We start from the raw sequence: 21377 nt of genomic DNA, 5'->3' as shown, positions 1-21377 counted from the left end.
TAGGTACCTAATTAGATGGTTCAGGACTCGTGCTCTGTGCTGCATGGTTTGGTACACTCCTCTGGCAGATGAAGAAAAGGAAGCTGCTTTGGCAGTGTTTGGCTTTATTTTGTCCCATGGCACTCTATCTTGACTCTTTTCCTGTCTTCACTATTTCCTCTTTCTAATAGGCTTCTGCTTGCTGTAGCGTTTAGCTCGGTAAACATTTAGCTCTAATTCTTGTTCTATTTCTATTTACTCTGTGCTACTTTAAAGAAAATTCATTTGTTTTATTCAGGGATTTCATTTGTTATGATTTCGGTTGTACACGTTGTACTGAAAGCTTTTTGTTGTCTACTGCTCAGCTCGTGAAGGCTAAACAAAGGTCTGACCCTCTGTGTCCTCTCTCCAGTATTCAGTACCCAAAATGACCCAATAGAGCGCTGTCTGTCGGGAACTCAAGTTCTAGGAAGGACATTTTTGTTTATCTGCAGCTTCGGTGACTGTTTCAGCACACTGAAGTCTGCATCTCCTCCACACTCATTCATTTTCCACATTTTAAATCTTTAACTTTTGAACCATCACGTTTTGGAGCCCATACATTTTGACAGTGCTCCTTTACGGTTGACATCAGTTGTGTATCTGGAATGCTGAGTGTTACCTGAATGTTGCTTTTGGACTGATAATTAACAAGCCATGTTGTGGTGCTTTGACACCAGGTTTGATAATGTACTTCAGAAGAAAAGTTTTCAAGCTGTAGTAAAACTTGTCAAGGTAAAAACAAACAAACACAAAAAACCCATAAAAACAGAATGCATTCTGTAGTAGGATCTAATCGGGCCACTTGAAGTGTTTGACTTATTTTGAATTTTGATATAAATTATTGGAAAACTGTTGTTTCTATTCACTGTATATCCACAGGCTCGCTGGACACCCTAGTTTGAGTTCATCAGGGATCAGGGTCAAAATGCTGTCTGCCATATACAAATCTAAGTCTAGTGGATTTGGAACCAGTAATTTTGTTAGTGGAAGTATAGAAGTCAACCTTTGCTCCTGACATACACTGTTCCACCCCTAATCCGCCCCCCAGAAAGAGCTGGCAAAGCAGAAAGTTTCCAGTGCGCGCTGCTGCCGTATCTGTGATTGATCCCAAGGAGGACAAGGCATGTGCTGCTGCCCGGCGGCCCTGGCTCTGCCTCCAGCTGGCAGTCCCAGCGGGACCTTCTTTGCAGATTCTGTAATGCTGCTTGTTAGCACTGCAGCCTTGGGAAAAGGCTAGCAGTCGTACAATACATTTTGCACAAGTCAAAGCATATGCTTGTAATTAAGCAGTTGAATGAATATATACAGCCTTGAAATTCAATAGTTTGATTAATTTCCCAAGTGTCGAAACATACACAGTAGTAAAGAAATAGGATGAAAAAACGCCTTCCGTGTTCAACATAATATGAGGTGTTGTTTGGGTTATGGAAGTGTGTATTTCTTTAATTATGATAAATGTATGTTATTTTAATATGGATACTTTCAGGAAGGTAATGGCACGTGATAAACTTGCAGTTTTGGAATAAAAATTCATCATTAGAAGTAAGTTAGATTTAGACTAGATAGAGGGTAGATTTAGACAAGGATAGATTAAGGCCAGGTATTAGGAAGAAATTCTTTACTGTGAGAGTGGTGAGACACTGGGACAGGTTGCCCGGAGAGGCTGTGGATGCTCTCACCTGGAGGCATCCAAGGCCGGGCTGGATGGGGCTTTGAGCAGCCTGGTCTAGAGGGAGGTGTCCTGCCCATAACAGGTATTTGGAACTTATGATGATCTTAAAGGTCCTTTCCAACCCAAACCATTCTGTGATTCTATGATTCTATCTTCTTATCTTTTATGTTAACAGCAAAACTCACAGTGACTTCAGGAAAGGTGACCCTTGAGTTGGTATGACTGCGTTTGTACATGCCACTTTGACTTACTGAGGCTTAGCATTCCTACCCACGCAATGAGGAAAAGAAAGCTTAACTTGTGAGCAAAGGTACTGTGAAATTAGTTAATGAATGTTTGTAACACAGTTGTGCAATGACCTATTAAGGATGAAGTGTCTTCTTGTATTCGCTTATGGAAATCTTCCTTTCTCTCACCCCTTGCCCCTGGAGTTGAAGGGCAGATAGCAGGCATAGTCACAGGCTGCTGCTACACCCTGTGGAGGAGCCGTGGCTTTTGCACGTTGGCCTGAGATGGTTGATAGGCACAGTCATTGGGCAGCTTATGCAGCTGGTACAAACTATATGAATGCAAGTTTCATAAACTAGACAATGAAGGTGGCGCATACTGCTTACCAAGTGTAGTTCTTTGATCCTCAATGGCTTGTTACATCCTTAGTTGTAAAGAAAGACCATGTTTGGTTTTCTCGCAGACATGAGAAGCTAAAGTGAATTTCACAATGCTATTGAGTACTTGGAGATATGGAACAACAGCAAATGTTTAAATACATGGAAAGCTAGATACAGAGTTGGAGAAAAGCCTTGATAAACAGACCAACAGCTGCTGTCACATGTTTTCATGATGACAGACCTTCAGCAAGCTGCTTATCACGAATGAGTGCATGGTTTAAACCACATGATTATAATAATGATGTGGTGGCTGGATGTTTGTTTTTCTTACGCTGTTTCATTTAAATAAATGCACTGGATAGAAAACTACTCTTAAAATGGCAAAGTGGTTAACTATATGTAAGGAATAATTAATATTTGAATGACATTTGATTTTGATGAGACATCAAGTAAACAAAAAACATGTTGCAAAACCTTTGGATTTTTTTAGGCAGAAAGACAAGCTGTTCTCGTGTTCTGTGTCGTACAAGTATGAGAATGAAGAGGACCGTTTCCTCTGGAATACTGCTGATGGTGGTAGTTCAGAATATAATGAGCATCTTCAGAGAAATTACCGTTCTGAGTGTTCTACCAGCTGAACAGAAACCATCGAGATCTTGCCCAGAACTCTGTGCAGTCAGTGGAAAAAGTGCCAGTTCAGTGACTTTGTATCTTAATGTTTACTGCCTCTCATTCTCTTATGATAAGCAAAAATAAAGTCCAATCTCCAACCCAAAGAACAAACCCAAAAGGAAACATGAAACACTTTATAAAATTTTCTTTGTAATAATTGAAAAGGTACTCTATGAAAATAATGAAATTCTATTTTGAATAGGACGCTTTATATACAAAACATTTAAAATAAAACTGCTTGCATGATTTTGTTGAAACCAAACTGTTCTAAATAATGTGTGAACTGAGTAATTTTGCACACCTGTGATGGAAATTCATGAAACCATGACCTTGAGTCTGCTTCTGGGTTGGTTTTTTTTCCACCTTAACTGAGAAGGTTCAGATACACAAAACACCAAAAACTATTTGAGTATTTCAGAGGGTCTTTAACAGCCAGGGACTATGAGCTAGAAATGTAAATGTTTCTTTTGAGTTCCAAAGGAAGCACAGTAAGAGTATGGACTTCTTGTGGATTTTGTGCTTGTCAAATTGGAGCTGCACACCAAAATACTGCAGTGTGTAAGAGCCCCATATGGTAGGCATCCCAGTGAAGGAGAGAATCCTAAGGCCTCCCATAATTCAGATCAGCCAGACTGCATGTGGCAACCACATAGACAAGAAACCATCAAGGACGCAGAACTTCATGTGTAGCTTTTCATCAAATACATAAATGGCATAGCTTTATTATTTCCTCTTTTAAATTAGTGTAAAATATGTTCTAAGTGAGGCTCTGTCTTGCAAAGTACTACTGTTACTGACATAGAGGTGAGGCATCTGTACTCTTAAAAAAAATATTTGTTGCTTTTTCTCAGTGCTGTGTTAAACCTCTAGAGGGATACAAGAGTAGTTTTGACATAGTAGTAATTTTTGACATTCAGAACTCAAAACTCTTGTGTTAATAAATTAGAATACCCAGAAAAATAGAATAGAATCACAGACCAGCACAGGTTGGAAAGGACTTTGGAAGATCATCAGGCCCAACCTTTAACAGATGTCTGTATGATGAATCTTAAAAATCAGGAGTCTAGCAGTGAGTGCTATCTTGCTTGTGTTCAATAAGGAAAGAATTTTTATTTTTGTTAAAGTATTTGAACAGCTGTTGCTATTTTATTTGCTCTAAAAAGAAAGGAAGGATACTGTAATAGGACTGTGTTAGTTCTCTTGTATATTCATTAACTCCTTTCCTGGACACTGTCACACACACTGCAGAGCCCCCTGCTGTTAAGGGCCTTCCAAAATATTTTTGTATGTTTTGCTGTGCCTGAAACTTCTCAGTTAAAATGAAAAACAAAATCCTGAAATATTTTCCAGGTTCTCATTGCATGATTTAATCTCAATCCAACAACAAATCTGGATGTTTTGCCTATATGAAACGCAACTGTGTTTTTGGCAACGCTCACGGTTTATAGAAAATATAAACTTGTCTTTGTGTATCTGTGGAGAAAGACCTCTGCTGGCAGCAGATCGATGTAGGCTGAAAGCAGTACACACAGCGAGAAGGTAAACAAAACTCACCCTCTGAGAGATCATTTAAATACTGACGAGAAAAGGAACATGGCAAGTTAGCCAATTCAGTTGCTCTGCACACAGCAGAAGCCATAACACAGGGATGGATGCTCACAAGTGCAGAATATCTTCTCACACTCTGTGTGGGAGCTGGACTTGAAGCAACAAATGGCTGTGGAGTCCATAGGCATGAATGCTGAGAATGAGAGAAAGAGTGGGAGAACAGAGAGGCCACAGAGCGCCGACATGAGCTGTTAGGAATGAGACTCAAGGAGGAGGGGTGGAAACAAATCAATAGGTGGTACTGTTCTAGGAAAGCATTCTGCACGTGACGAAATGTTTGGCTATTTATTCATCATACAATAATTGTTAGTAAGGATGGAGTGGCATGGCAAACTGAGAATCTTTAGGGGACTTTCTAGGGCATAAATGTAATTTAATTCTGGGAAATGACGTAGCAGAAGTCCAGCACTTTTCCTATTGTTTAGATCGTGACAGATTGTGACAGTGGCAATGTTACTGTAGTAGCACACTGCTGTCTGAGAACACCTACTGTGGTAGGTGTCTGCAGGAAGAGGACTGTGCATATGAGATTCCAATAAGGATGGTATGTATGCAGGAAGGAGACACTGGGCTGAGAATTGGGAAAACTAGATTGAACAAAACTGTACACTGTATATCTTACATTTATCTATGAGAGATAAAGTTAATACTTAGATATGTTCATTGTGATTTAAAATGCAGCATGTAGAAAACTACCCTGAGCATATTTGTGTGGAGAGATGATAATCAGAGTTCAGACATTAGTGTTGAACTACTTTTAATATTTAGGACTTTAAAACTCTTCTAGATACATTTTTACCATATGTACTATGTATTATGAATGGATTTTTGTTTGCCTGCAATTCATAGCACTCATCCATTCCAGCACTGCTTTCATAACATGAACTGAGCATTACACCTGAAGTCTAACTGCTCTTTGTTCCTGTGGTGTAAATCCTGGTTGCAGAACAGTTTAACAAGCGTCTTCTCTCTTTTACTTTATGCGAGCAGTTTAATTTCAAAACACTCTATAAACAATAATTATGTTATTGTCTTTAATATAAAATATAATGCAGTTGAGACCTGTTAGATCTGTCAGCATTTGTTTTATCAACCAAAGTAAAAAAAATCTGTGCTGCAACAATGTGAAAGCTTCTGCTGGAACCAAATGTGGCATGTAGGACTTCTGGTGGAAAACAAGTAGAAAACCACGTATCAAACAGAGCCTTCTGGTGATTTAAAACTTGTAGCAGTTCTACAGGTAATCAATTCTTTTAAGAAGAATGCAGAACAACAACAAAGAAACAGTACAGTTGGTCTATTACTGGAGTATATATTTTTAGTGTCTTTATTTCATTTACATATATGAATGAATATATAAAGATCTATTTATATAAAAATATGAAATCCAATACAGTAAGTACAGTATGTTGTACAAATATGGATCATAATCTAATGCATTTAGGTGGCTCGTGGTGGCTTCATGGAGTCCCTTTCCAACGCAAGGTATGCCCCTCTCCAGTAGGATGTTTTGAGATGGCTTTTCCTTCTTCAGAGCGGTTGCTAAAGAAAGGGAGTAGGAGTATGGAAAAAGTGGGAAAGTGGACCTTAAACAGTTTACTGGTGATTTTAACCCTCCATTTTCCTTGTTTTGCATGTGAAGAACAGCATAGGACCAGAGCTGTATTGCTGTTTTGGCTAGGAGCTCTCTTTGGGGAGCTGCCCTGATAATTACAGAGATAAACTGTCAATAACAGAAGTGGGTAAATGATTGTAAGTGATTGTGCTTGGACCTGGAACTGCAACCTTCCTCTTCAAACGGCTGACTGAGACATCTCTACTCCTTGGGTCATGGTTAGCATGAAATTAAAAAGATTTCTTTTTTCAAATTTAAATAAGAACTTTTTTTTACCCTAAAATTGTTACCTGTGAACTTTGTCATGTGAGAAGGTTAACTGTCAGGATTACTGAAAGGAATCACATTTCCAATGCTTAAGGTGGGAATGCACCTCCTTACTGTTATGATGTTATGTAACTTCCCTATGTTATCTCCTAAATATTCTGATTTTCCTTAGTATAGATAGATGAAATTGGTTGTTCTCTGTGCTGATTAGAGGACATTTCATTTTTTACTGTGTTTATGTTACACACAGCAATAATGTTGCTTAGAAACCTGTAATAAAAGCACATTGCTGATGTAGAGTATGTGTGGGCTTTTATGAATCTGGAACTCCATTTTCTGGTTTCACAGAACCATAAAGCAGCGTCAACAGCTGAGCTGAATAAATCAAGCAAGAGCGAGGCTCCAGACAACATTGCTTGGCAACTGGGAGACCATTATCTGGTCTGTAGGGATGATCAGCAAACCGTGGGAAGGGTAGAGCATTCACCAAGGCCTTCAGCTGTAGCTTTACTCTGTGAGGAGTTAGGAGGAGTGCTGGTCTTCTGCCTGAAGGAAGAGGTATTTTTTCATTTCACAAGCAGGGCAAAGTGATTTGGGCTGTGCTAGCTGATGAATAAATACTCTCTCTGTGGATTCCTGTTTACCAAGAGCTGACCAAATGCCTCAAAATAACTCAGTGATGAGGTAGTAGACAGCGATAAAATTAACCTTTAAAAAGCATTCTCTGAATTGCAGTTAGGTGAATTTCCTTAAAAGAAAAACGCAGAGAGAAGCCTGATTAAGAACACCTCTCCTCCAGTGTTTTTCCTCTGTGTGGAGGTGCAAAAGCCAAGCCCAACTCAAAGCAACCAAATCAGATTCTGTTACAGCGGGCCCAGTGCCAGCCTCGCAGATGCTCCCATTGCTGCCCTGCAGACGTGTCACAGGCCCAGTGCAGGTCTTTAATATTTGCTGGCAGCTACACTCGGGGCTGTTTTAAACAGAGATCTTCAAAAAAAGAATTTGCTGTCAAGGCTTAGGTGCATTTTTCTCCTGTAGACATCTTGTAGTAAATGAACAAGTATAATTAAAAAAAGAGAAAGCCAAACTCTTAATAGAGGCACTGTCATTCTCACTTTCCTCTTTAAGATGTAAGCTTTGCACGCAAATACAAAACATTCACACACTGTTGCACAGCTCTAACTTTTTGCAGTGGAAGTATTTCAAACTGCTATTTTTCTTTAAAAATGTGTAAGAAATGTAAAAGCGCAGCTAGGTTAGGTTACGCTATTAATAATTGCTGGCGGGAGTGACAGAAGATCCACGCTCCTATAAGGACGCACCACTGCGAGCACGGCGAGCCTCACAGGCGCGAGCGAACAGCTGAGGCGGGAGGCCGCAGCGCCGAGCCCCGCTGCCGGTGGGCGGCTCTGGAGATCGGCTCTCGCGCCCGTCGCTGAGCTCCCGAGCAGCCGCTCCTGCCCTCCACAGCCGAGCCGCGCCGATCCGGGGCCGTTAAGCGGACCCGCGCCCCCATGTGCACACAGCCAATCCGGGGGTGTGGACGGCTCCTCGCGCACGCGCCCCGCCTCGGTTGCCGCCGGGTGGGCCGGGCTTCAACGGCGGCGTCGGGGAGGTGGAGCGGCTCCTTTGTGGGCGCCGGGCCGGGCCAGGCCCCGGGGAGGCCGCGCTCGCTGCCGTTGGTGCGCGCTCCCGGCCCGCGCCGCGCCCCCGCCTTCCTCTCCTCCCGCCCTCCTCGGCCGCCGAGGGGCGGGGCGGCGGCGCTCCGGCGGCAGCAGCAGAGCAGCATCAGTAGCGAGCATGTCGTCGAGCAGGGCCAAGAAAGTGAAGATGGCCACCAAGTCGTGCCCGGAGTGCGACCAGCAGGTGAGGCGGGGCGTGGCGCGGCGCGGCGCGGGAGCCGCCCTGTCCTGTCCCGTCCCGTCCTGTCAGCCGTCCCACGCCTGGCGCCCGGCCGCTTTGCCCTCAGTGCCCGTGTACTCGGCGCTCGCCGCCGCCTGGCTGGCACGGCAGCCCTGCCGCTGGGGCTGTGGCTGAGAGCGGGGCGAGCCGCGGGTATGCGGGGCTTCGATGCCGCTTCGGTGCCTCCGGCCCCGCGCCTCGGCGTGCAGCGCGGCCGCTGCCCGTGCAGGGGCTTCCCGCTGAGCCCCGCCGCTCTTCCTGTTTTCTGTCAGCTCCTCTCGCCTGTGGCTGTCTCTCGATGTACGTGCTGTAGAATACGCGTTTGTGACGGTAACGCCAGAAGCTGCTGGCTGAGCTGCTTGGTTTTCAGAAAGGAGGAAGATCTGCACCGTTTATAGCAGCGTTTGTATGAAGCACGGAGTTGTTGCCTTTGCAGTCGCCGGTTGTGTGTACCGTGCTTCTCTTGCTGTGATAGTTAGCTTATGCCAAAGGATTCTGTGACATGCAGCGTTGCTTAGGCATTGGTATTGTTTAGTAACGACAAAATATATCAAAATACAATTAACTTTGTAATTTATACAGTGCAGCCCGTCCCCAGCATGACTCGCGTGCCTGGGGCCGGTCAGGATCGCTCACTGTGCTGCTTTCTCATGGAGCAGTTTAGAAGGAGCAAAACTGGGAGCTTTGCTGTAATTCCTCCCGTGTGGTCCCAACGTGTGTGCAGTGTTGTTTGCTCCCACCGCAGTTGTGCTCAGCATACAAAGTGCAATTATTGTGCTTCAGCGTGAGCAGCAGTTGGGCTGTTGGCATATTACATGTTTGCCTTCACGTCCACTTCCTACTGGTGATGATGTTACTCATAAAAGCAGGCCGGCTCATTTCAGCCGTGCTGGAACAATAGCACAGCGCTGCAGAAGGCTGCCGTGGGGCTCGGGTAGGGGAGAAGGCTTTCCCATGTAATTATGGGAAACACATTTCTGTTTGATCCTGGAACATGACCGGTATCCCATTTTCAGTTAAAACCTAAAACAAAAAGCTCTCACACTGCTTGCTGAACAAATTCTGAAAAAATCACTTGTTCTGACTTGCATGGTTTCTGTAATGTTCCTTTGCATCCCGGAGCAGCTGCAGGCGTTACGCTGCGTGGGGCACCCTTTCATGTTTTAAGCAATGCATGAACCACTGCAGCTGCTCACATGTTGAGTACGTCACTGCAGTGCTGTTTCTGAGAAAAGGAAGCTATGTGCCAAGTTCTGATATTAGGTCGGTGAAAGAAGAAATGGAAATGAGTGAGAAGTTGAGTATGAGATAGGTGTTTTTTGTTTTGTTCATTTAATTTAATGTAAATGACAAACTATCAATACTAGGAAGGGCAAATAATATTACAGACTTTTAAAGCTGATGCTGGAACTTTGTTCCGCTCCTTAGAACTAAATCAGATGATGTGCGTGTGAGCACAGACATGTTATTAACAGGTCTTCCATGGCTGGCAGGGAATTATGTGCGTCTTGGCCTGGCACAAGAATTACTCATCAGGCCTTGCTTTCCAAGACCAGAAGCTAAAACCTTGCCTCACAATGCCTGGATCTTTAAAGCTTCTCTTGGAAGCGAGGTGCTTTGCCCCAGCGCAGCTCATCGGCCCTCTGCATGGTGGGAAGGCCCCTTGGTGGCCATGTCTTGTACCAGCATTTCTTGCATAAACAAGGGCTTTGTGTGTTACAAGTGATATATGGGGAAACACTTAGACAGCCACAGATATTACAGTATAATGCTGAGTAATGTTTCTTAGGCTTTTAAACTTTTTTTTTTTTCCTGACGTTTAGATGATATGTAATTGCCATTTAGTATCTTTGGTTTTTATTGTGTTGCTTTTTCTGTTACAGAGTTTTGATTGTATTTTCACAGCCCCAGTAAACGAGGGAGCCTGAAATCCTTGCGGTCATTTATTGGAAATAATTAACCTTAATTTACCTTTGAGTGATCTTTCTTGTATGAGAAACTCAATTTGTTTTGGTTAGAAAAACATTGAACAGACTCAAATAGCATTTGCAGGACTGTGCTGCCTCAGTGATTGCTGGGGGATGGTTTGTGTAGTAAGTAATTTTCAGAGGATAATTGAGAGCCTTGGGTGAATAAGCCCCTTCCCACGTGCTCCTGTCCCCAAACATTAGTCCCACCTACATGCCTAACCTATAACAATATTGCTCTGTCAAACACTATGAAGTTAATTGGGAAAAAAACATTGTGTTTCCTCTAGTTCCTATTGGTTGTCCTCCACCAGCGGTGATTTATTTATTTATAATTTTGGCAGCGCCAAGGGAGGTAATTATTGGAGTGATCCAGGTGTTCAAATGTGGGTTCATAATGTAAACAAACCTGAACAATGCAGATGAAGTGTCTGCTGAGTAGTGTTTCTATACTCTCGAGACGTGAACAGTGGGATAAGAGCGCACATAAGCCTGCTAACTTTGATTTTAGGGTTAAGTAAAGCTTGATTAGATTGTTTTTAATGTCAGTGTTCCCATTAAAGGGAGTAACCATGTCTGTAGTTACCTGGGCTGCATCAACTCACTCAGTCACTCATCCTGAGATGATGTTCAGGAGTTGAGATGTGCTGAAGGAAGCAGAATGCTTATTTATTCTGACTAACAAGTTCCTCTTTAAAATTAATGCACTGCTTTCACATTTGTGTCTTAGCCAGTTGAATACTGGAAACCTTCGTATGCATGTCTGGTAAAATTCAGCAGACGGTGGTCAGTCTGTACTCCTTGCAGTTTCAGTGAATGCTGGCAAACTTGTAGAGGCCTGTCTTAACTTGGGAAGTTACCTCCTGCTTCTTTTTCCCACTCTCCTGCTTCAATGTGGTTTGTTTTTAATGGTGTTATTTAAGTCTATTCCAAATTTTTTTTTTATGGTTGCTTTAATTTGCGTTTTCAGCCTTAAACCTAATCAAGGTTAGATGGGGTATTCTGTACTATTTTAAAACATCTTGAAAGACCTTGGCTTTAGGTGAAGATGACAAATAACAAATGATGTCGTTTATCAGCATTGCCTTTTTAAATTGTTCAGAGTAAATTTTGGTCATATTTCTTGTAAGCACAGCATTTCCAAATTCTTGCACCTTGGTTCAAATTGCCTGTGGCAGTGTGCTGCTCTGGGCAGCTCTGCTGGCTGAGGGAAGCTCTGTGGCCTCTCAGGCTCTGTCTGCAGCCAGCTTTGGGCGAGCTGTGGCAAGTTACGTGTGTTTTGGGTTAACTGGTCCTTCTGAAGCTCCCCGGCCTTGTCGGCAGCCCTGTGGAAGTGTGGTAGGAACGCGTGTGTTTCACTTCAGGCTCTGTTGTGCCTCTCATGCTAAGCTGCTGTGCTGATGAAGGGGTTGGTTTTGATTGTTTCTGAGGGTGGATGTGTTCTAAATGCACTGATGATTTTAACTTATGCTTTCTTTCCCCTTCCCCCCCTCCCCGTATTTTGTTTTTGTTTAATAAGTGAGGGAAGGAATGCTGGGAGTGGCTTACTGCTATGGCTGGGGATAATTGTGAGCTCCAAAAGAAAACGTGCTTCTATTCTAATTCATCCCTGGTTTGATGCCCTCACTTTTCCTCACCCCTTCCTGCCAGCTTGGGGAAAAGGGCTCATTGTACAACACATGGCAGTGTTGTGTTCTGTGCTTGTTTTCTGCATGACAACTGCATGAAGAGAAGGCTTAGTGGGTGATTAACAGCAGAACCTGGTTTGACTACTTTCAAATATAATATTTGATGGTCTAGACTGTAGTTTTTCAGTAAAAACTAAATATGAAGAGGTAGCTCTGTGGGGATGGAATGCAAGGTACTGTTGTGTGGGGTTTTTTTTCATCATACATAGGAATTTGGTCATAATTCAAAATGTTCTGAAATACTTTTCTTTTGCTCTCTCAGGTTCCTGTTGCATGTAAATCATGTCCCTGTGGCTACATATTTATTAGTCGAAAACTCTTACATGCTAAACGTGCAGAGAGATCGCCACCCATTACAGGTAATACTTACAAAGATATGGAAGAATGTAATAATAGCTCTTGTGCTTTATTTCTTGGAAGCAAAGAGCAGTGTTTTGTGCCTCTATGCAAACTGGCTGCTGTCAGTTCACTTTCCTTTGAATTTGTGCACAGTAATCTTAATGTAGTAGTTTTTCTTCAGTTTTAATGGGGAAAATGTGGTGGTTTTGGTTTTACATCCTTTATACTTGCAGTATTGGCATTTATTCTGTGTACACTTAGCTGCTCACATTAGTCACTATGCAAAACAATCCCTTACAGAAAGCTTTCTGTTAATGTTTTGAAAATAAACGTCTGCATACGTCAAAGGGATCCGATTTCAGAGTGCATGCTGATTGAAGCTGGGGTTTCTGAAAGTAACTGTTTTTTCTTTAAGTTACACTGGGTTTTGCTTACTCACGAGCACTAGAATGGCACTGCATAAATGTGGTGACATGTCTAATTTAAAACCAGGTACATCTTGCTTCTTTCTGCATGGTTAAATCTTAAAAGTCCATTTTGTGTCCAATCCAATTTCTTTTGTTTTTGAAGTGCATGCTGAAACATTGGTTGAGTATGCATTCTATCATGATTAACATTCTCCTTGTGTCCAATTTTTATCACTTCTTCAAGTCTAGTAGGAATTAGTGAGATCAAACACCTGTTGAGGAATTTTGTTTTTAATATTGATGTATACTTTTTTTTCTAAATTATCCAAGAAGTCTACAAAACTGAACCTAAGAACTTGGTATTTTTGTATTGATATTCTGAAGGGCCCTTGTAGTTCAAAAGCTAGTAGGAATTATATGATTATATGCTAGATTACAGTATGGAACAGGTAATGCAATCTGTGCTATTGTCTGGAAGGGCTGATGATTTTTCTCTCCCGCTCCCCAGTTGTTTTAAATACAAGTTACCAAATTAAGTTGATGGCCATAGTTTGATAGAGCAAAACTCCTGCATAATTCAGCTTTGCATGTGTGAAATACAGCTTTTGAATTAAGATCAATGACAGGTTAATGTGCTGTCCAGTCTGTAAGTAGCCTGTCTATGTAAATGAGGTGATAGAATCAGAAGGAAGTTGATTCCCCAGGAAGATTTTCCTCGTAAATGGAACTGCAACTTTTTTTACCATGTAGTTACTGCAAAATGGAGCTGCAGCCTTGCAAATGTTCAACTAGTTTGCATTGAATAGCTTGTGGTGGTTGCGTACTATTTTCACTACTCAAGCTCACTAATCTGTACTTAACTTTTCAGTGAAACGCATGTAAATGCCCTCTGATGTGTAGGAAGGTGATACACCTGTTCAGCATCAAGTGAAATGAGACTTGGTCTTAGGCTGAGGTTGGTGGGGGAGTGATGGTGGGGGTTTGGTGGCTGAGTAATGACATATAACGATAGCATCCTTGAATCAGTATCTCTTGTCTGAGCAGTGGGAACAATTTCAGTATTTGTATCAGAAGTACTTTACTATAGGTCAGCTATGTGATAAATCATACATTTTTAACTTATTCTTCAATAATGAAAATGTATGTAGTGTCTTGATGACTGTGTTCTGGAGAGTTTTTTTCCCACATCTTGTAATGGGAAGCTAAGAACTGGTGTTCTAGTGAATGTCATATGTTACCAAATGTTTTTTATATTTGAATGAATTAAAAGCTCAATCCATGTAATCAAGAAGTATAGTGTAATTTTGCATCTGACACCTTAATTTCTGCATGGATGTCATGAATTAGACCTGTGACTGTTGTGAGGAGAAGTAAAGGAAAAAAAGTTGGATGGGTGAGTGCTGAGAGTAAGTTCTGAGCAAAGATGAGGACTATTGCAGATCACATCATCTCTATTCATTTGCACAGAAAACAAGAGTGAGGCCAAGAGGAGACGGACAGAGAGAGTTAAACGAGAGAAGATAAATTCTGCGGTAAATAAAGACTTAGAAAACCGAAAGAGATCGAGGTCTAACAGCCATTCAGATCATAGCAGACGAGGAAGAGGAAGACCTAAGAGTGCCTCAGCCAAAAAGCACGAGGAAGAAAGAGGTATGAGAACTGGAGAAGTATTCACTGGGTTCTGTTTCTGTTGAGATTTTTTTTACCATTACTATTAATAAACTTCTATAGCATTCTTTAGAGTAACTGGGCTAGGTCGGTCAGTACCACATGTAATATGAGGAAGGGAATTTGGTTTTATGAAGTTTTGGTGCTTGATTGGAAGGAATTCCTAGTAATTAAATCAGTATTTTTTAGTCACCATACCCAGTTTTATCATGTAGATTGAAAGCCCTGAACTGTAATGCTTAGTGTTTTTTTTGTTTTTTTTTGTGATCCACTATTCTAGATGACAAGAACAAACAAGATGGTCGCTGTTGTCAGAGTGATGAGGTGACAACATTGCTTAAAAAAAAAAGCAAAACAAAACTTGAGGCTCTTTAGGGAGCCCAAAGCAGAAAGGGCGTGTTAAAGTCATTGCAGTGACTTGATTCCAGGTTTTTACATAATATCTCCCAGGAAAGAATGTCTCCTTACTTATTAAGATGCCCACTGTTTTTAATCTTTATACAAGAGACTTCTACGTGCACTGGAGTGATTCTGGAGTCCTTCAAGCATGTGACTATCACTTAAGACTTCCATCTTTGAACCTGTTGGTATTACATTTGCTATTGTTGTTGCTTGTGGCTTGCTGATGTCTGCACCTTCACAGAATTTGAAGCTTCCCTATTTATTATTGATCTGAACTGAACTCTGTCTACATGCACCTGTTGGATCATTTCTAGACACTTTTCCGAGAGTCCAATTCATGCACAGCTTTGGTTTGAAAATTCTGCAAGCTTTTTGAGTTGCCTTCTGAGAGTAAGTTGTTTTTTTCATATCCCATGAAAGAGAGGAAAGCAATCTAAGCAATCAAAAGAGGAAATCCATTCTGCATGCATGTTTTGTAGTGTCTTAAAAGCAATAATTTGAAAGCATGAGGAATATCTAGAAAACTAGGCCAAATATTTTTGACCTCTTGCTGCATACTGTGGAGTGTGTGAGAATATACCAGTGCTCTGAGATGGAAAATGAGAAATATAGATGTAGTGAGGCCTTTATGTAAGAATGCAGATGCATGCATGTGTGGGGTTTTTGTTGTTATTGTCACGTGTCACTTAAGAAGATTGCCTTCATCTACTTGATCTTTAATGGAGCTGTGACTACTGCACCAGCTCTGCAGAAGAGGTCAAAGAAGAAGCAGCAGCAGAGCTTGAGTCTGTGCCTCCTTGAAATACATTAGCTCATCCCTAGTACAACACACTTAATTGGCTAGGAATAAGTGGGCATATGATCTTTCCTACTTCTGGTTAACGTACAAGTAAAAAAAAATAGTCAATAATCGGCTGCAATGTCTATAAAAATGAATTTGGCAGAGCACTCCTCATAACATAAGAGATTTCTCTAAAACAAATTAACACTGAAATTTCCATTTTTGTGGTTTATAAAATTGGCTGAACTGTTATGTGGGGAGTAATTCGTGGAAATTTAAAAAATATTCTTTCTTTTCTGGTCTTGCTGCTTGATAGTGTTTTTTTATGTGGAAGCATACTAAGCAACTGTAATTCTTCTGCTCCAGTTGAGGTGATTTTTGTGTGACCTGCTCAAGTATCAGCGCACTGAGAGCGTTTGATGTCGGCTTGGGTAGGACTTCGAGCAGTGTTAACCTTGTGAAAGATGTCCCTGCCTATGGCAAGAGGGATTGGACAGATAACCTTTGAGAGTCCCCTGCAGCCCAAATCATTATTTGATTCTTTGGAAGCTGGCTCTGGATTATCTTGAATTAGCTATTGAGTACTTTATTTCCTTTGATTATATATTGGTGGGACATTTTGGGTACGGCTTGATTGCCACCAGTGACTGTGTTCCTTTTCTCTTTTTTTCTGCCAAAAAAAACCAACAAAGAAATAAAAATAAAAATAAAAAATTCAAAACTGGAAAAAAAAGCCACTGCTCGTAAGTTTGTAGGTATTTGGTTAGGCTTCTGCATTACCTTTCGGGTGGACAGAGAACACCTAAATTAGAATAGCAGGCAGATATTTTGTCTGTCTGAAGACCACCCAGCTGTGAAAATTTCCTTCCTGAAGACATCTGTAGCTTTGCTTCTGTGATTGCTTAATACTCTTTTAATATGTAGTATGCTTTCCCCCTGTTATGTCTGCGCTTTCGGCCAGTTCTTTTGTTTCCTTCCTGACTGGTTCACATTAGAGCTGCAGAATTAAGCATCAATTAAGAGGAATGGGGGATTCAAAAGGGCTTTTTAAAATAATCTCTTTTTCCTCTAGATTCAGTAAGAAGGGGAGGGGAAGAGAGGAAGATGACATAGAATGAGGGGATGTGGTAGAGGGCTGGGACCCAAAGGAGATGCTTCTGTCATGTTTCAAAGTGATGTGATAACCCTGGGAAATAAGAACTCCTCAATAAAAGCCTGATTTTTGTCAGGATTGTCAGTGTTTGTTTTTTTTTTTTTTTGGTCAAGATCTGCAATATATTTTGTAAACAAAAACACTTCATAATAATCTGCTATTGATTTTGCTGCTGTTGTGGCATAAGCTGATTTTGCTATGTGGGGCTGCAGTGCAGAGCTGGGCTGGTTTGCAGGCCGCCTTCTTATGTACATAACAGCTTTGCTGTTTATCAGCTGTGAGTCTTATTACAGATATGTTTATGTTTCAGTACCCTGATACTGTTTCAGCTGAAGTAGTAAAATAGCTTGAACAAAGTTTTCCCTTCCCTGCAATTTGTTATTCTATCATTTGTGCGTTTGTTTACTCAGGGTGCACGGTTGAAGTAGTGCTGTCTCGGATAGAAAGAATTCTTAGAATCTCAGCACTTTGGATTTTGAATCCATGCAAAATTTATGAGGGAGCAGAGTCCACGTTTGGTTTATGCACAGGGGACAATTTAAAGGTCCGTAGGTCCAGAACATTGCATAAGATCTAGGAATGATTCTAGAAAGACTGAGTATTTTCACCTAAGTATCCTCTTTGTTGTACGGAAAGGACTTGATATTTTTAATGTATTACATAAATGGTATTGTGATTTTGTAAGACAGTCTTTTGCTAATAATAGAGAAGTGAGTCAAAACTACTTTCAGATAGGAATGTGAAGTGGAAAGTTTTGATGCTGTCTGTAGAAACCATGGTATCCTATGAATAGCTTATAACAAAATGTCAGCCAGATGCAAGTGCTTCACTAGTTGCTGATGAAAAATGAAATGATCTTGATGCATAAAGCTTACAAACTCGTGTTAATCCCCAATACCATTTGATATAAAGATTTCAATGGATTCTTTGAAGTGGAAGTTTCTCGGGACTGGCTCGCACACCAGAAGGGGCAGGAAGGAAGGGAAATCTTGGGAAATCTGCTTGGCCAAGTCGTCTGAAATCTATTAACATTAAATGGGGCGAGGGGGGATGTTTTTAATTTTTCTGTGTTCTGACATTCTGGGTTTGTTGGGATGAGGAAGTCTGGGGGAAAAAAAGAAAAGGGGAAGCCTTTAGATAAGAAAACGGGAAAGGTTAATATGAAATGAGTAGTGTGTGCATAGTGGCTGTACTGAGAACAACTCATTTTTATATTTATAAATATATATATTTAAAAATATATAATATATATATTATATATATTATATATATATATAATATATATTTTATATATATTAACATTGTTAATATATCTGGATCAGAGATGAACAGCTGTTAGCTTGTTGATTAAGCCACCATTATTTTCTTGTATTTCTTCTTGTATTGCATTTTTTTGTATTTCTTGTATCCATCACTGGTTTAGGTGTGTAGGTGAAGCAGTATGCTGGATTGTGCTGTGGTCAAGAGTGTGTGTCTGTATGTTAATGAGATAAGGGATCAGGTGAACTGTCAGATGTATTCTGACTGTAAATTAGTCTGGGGCACTGTCGAATGTGGAGTAGAAGTGGAGCTTCAGAGTTGAAAACTGCAGTCAAAGATCAGGTTTGCAACTGCAAAAATATCTAAATGCCTAAATGTCCACAAGTCTGTGAGTCCTGCTGAGATATATTCCCAGAATCCCAAAGGAATTGGCTGACATAGTTACTAAGCCATGCTCAGTGATGTTTGCAAAATCATGGTGGTCAAGTGAGGGCTCTGGAAAAAAGGCAGCGTCACATCCAATTTTAAGAAGGGTAGAAAGGATGACCCAGGGAGCTACCGACCTGTCAGCTTCACCTCAGTGCTGGGGAACATCATGGAGCAGATCCTCCTGGAAGCTATGCTAAGGCATATGGAAGAAAAGGAGGTGATATGGGATGACTAGCATGGCTTAATCAAGGGCAGGTACTGTCTTACCAAGCTTTCTGCTTTTTATGATGGTGTAACTGCATTAGGAGACAAGGAAAGAACTAATGATGTAATCTGTCTGGACTTTAGTAAGGCCTTTGGCACAGTCTCTTATAAGATCCTTCTCTCCAAATTGATAAGATATGGATTTGATGGGTGGACTGTTTAATGGATGAGGAACTGGCTGTGAGATCATACCAGAGAGTGGTAGTCAATGGCTGAATGTCTGAGTGGAATCAATGACAAGTGCTGTCCCTCAGGAGTCAGTACTTGGGCTGGTGCTCTCTAACATCTTCATCAATGACATCGACAATGGGATCGAGTGCACCCTCAGCAGATTTGCAAATGACACCAAGCTGTGTGGTGAAGTTGATGTGCCTGAGGGATGGGATGCCATCCATGGGGACCTAGATGGGCTCGAGCTGCGGGCCCAAGAAACCTCATGAGGTTCAACAAAGCCAAAAGCAAGGACTCACACCTGGGTTGGGGCAACCCCTGCTATCAGTAAAAGCTGGGGAATATAAGGATACAGTACTGCCCTTCTGAAAAGGACTTGGGGGTACTGGTGGATGGCAAGCCAAACATAAGCCAACAATGTGCACAGAAAGTCAACTGTATCCTGGGCTGCATCAAAAGAAGTGTGGCTAGCGGGTCAAGGGAGGTGATCCTGCCCCTCTGCTCTGTACTGATGAGACCTGATGTGGAGCACTATCTCTGTATTTGGAGTCCTCAGTACAGGAGAGGTGTAGACTTGTTGGAGTGCATCCAGAGGAGTGTCACAAAAACGATCCAGGGGATGGAACACCTTACTGTTGAGATAGGCTGAGAGTTGGGGCTGTTCAGCCTTGAGATGAGAAGGCTCCAGGGCATCTGATGGCAGCCTTTCATTGTCTAAAGAAGAGCTATAAGAAGGAAGAAGACAGACTCTTTAGCAGGGTCTGCTGTGACAAGACAAGGGGAAATGGTTTCAAACTAAAAGAAGGAAGACTTAGATTGGCAGTAAGGAAGAACTTTTTTGTAATAAAGGTGGTGAGGTGCTGGCACAGGTTGCCCAGAGAGGTGGTGGAGCCTCATCCATGGAGACACCCAAAGTCAGGCTGGATGGAGCTCTCAACATCAAGCTGTAGAACTACGTGGCCTTTAAAGATCCTTTTGAACTCAAATGATTCTATGATACTGTAAAAACAATCTTTAGAACTATATTTTGTGTGTATTGCTCTCTTCTGTGTCTGCAAGGCTGGTCTTATGCTGACAAAACTTTTTTTATTGTTTTCTTTTGCTTTCTCTGAGTTGTAAGATACCTGTGGCTAGCTAAACTTAAGTATAAATAGGCATGATCTAGAAAAAGTGGTATTTTTGAAAGCAGTGTTCTGAGTTTTGGCGTGTGCTACGGAGTAAGTTAGTTAAGCAAGCACCCTTGCTTACCGTCATGTGTCTGCATCCCTGAAACAAGACAGTGTTTTCAGAGAAAGCTGAGGGGCTTTCCCTTGCTTACTCAGGTTTTAGTGTTGTTCCATATCTGGGATAAAATTGAAAGTCTCTAATACAGAAAGTTCAGAAATGATTGTGGTAGCAAATTGGGATCCTTGTGCTGTTTGGACTTGGGCACTGTAGTTCATGTCTTCGTTACTCAGATGTAAAATGAGGGTACAAATGTTGTAGTTAATGAGGATATTGTGAAATGTCATTGTTTTTTAGGATGGGGGCTGTTTTTGTAAAAGCAAAACAAACACAGCAAAACAACCCAACCAACAAAATCACCACCAGGAAACCAAACCCCAGTAAACCTGGAGGAACACTTGAGTTCAGTTTTGTGCCAGGAATCAATCTAATGTTAGTGACTCATTCTTCCTTAGTCATTAAAGAATAGAAATTCAGTCATGCTTTTGGGTGACTAATTCTGTGACTCTGCTAGCACCTTTGTGTGCCTCCCTCCCTTCCTTATCTCTCAGTCCCTCCCCAAGCAGGAGTTGTCAAACTTCTTTGTAATTCCTGTAGGCATTAGAATATTGTAAGTTACATAGTAGTTAATTTAACTTCAGATAATGGAAAAAGCTTCTAATAGTGACTTTTTTTTTCTTCTACAGAGAAACAAGAAAAAGAAGTTGACATGTATGCTAACCTTTCAGATGAAAAGGCCTTCGTATTTTCAGTGGCCTTGGCGGAAATAAACAGAAAAATTATCAATCAAAGACTTATTCTGTAACTTGTAAGCACAATCTGATGCATTTATATACGGAATGACTAGCATATTTCCAAGGTGTCATGGACTCTCGGAAAGCGTGTTGTCTGCGCCAATAAGGACCGTAGTATTTCCTGTTAAAATTCTGCTGCTGTTTTTGGAAATCACATTCTGTCTCTGCAAGTGAGAAAGGAAGTGTTCTCAAGATTGTGCTATGGAAATCAGAAAGCAGAAGTGTTTTATGCCTTGAAGACGAATACTAGACGAATGCTCAGAGAGACTGCACCCATGCTAGAGCACTTCTTGTAGATTTGCTGCCAGAAATGCAATATTTTAAATATTTTCAGAAAGTAATGATTTTCCTTTAAAATCATATATTTCAGATTTTTGGCTGTATTGCAGTTTACATATGTACAGTTCACTTAACTTTTTAATAAATTGATATTGCAATATTTTATTGAGCTGGAAATTAAGTACA

The 21377-nt window shown here is 41.2% G+C and overlaps 1 protein-coding gene across 1 annotated transcript; it reads left to right on the top strand.

The window, feature by feature from the left end:
- Nucleotides 1-8092: 8092 nt before the first annotated feature.
- Nucleotides 8093-21356, top strand: C12H16orf87 (chromosome 12 C16orf87 homolog). The gene is made up of 4 exons (XM_048958764.1): nucleotides 8093-8329; nucleotides 12283-12379; nucleotides 14234-14416; nucleotides 20805-21356. Exons 1-4 carry the CDS (start codon nucleotides 8264-8266, stop codon nucleotides 20921-20923), a joined length of 465 nt encoding a protein of 154 aa, XP_048814721.1. The 5' UTR covers nucleotides 8093-8263; the 3' UTR covers nucleotides 20924-21356.
- Nucleotides 21357-21377: the final 21 nt, after the last annotated feature.

Source organism: Lagopus muta, chromosome 12 (assembly GCF_023343835.1).
Source record: "Lagopus muta isolate bLagMut1 chromosome 12, bLagMut1 primary, whole genome shotgun sequence".
Taxonomy (NCBI): Eukaryota; Metazoa; Chordata; class Aves; order Galliformes; family Phasianidae; genus Lagopus; species Lagopus muta.
Note: the sequence above shows the minus strand (reverse complement) of the source record. Positions and strands in the feature narration are given on the sequence as shown.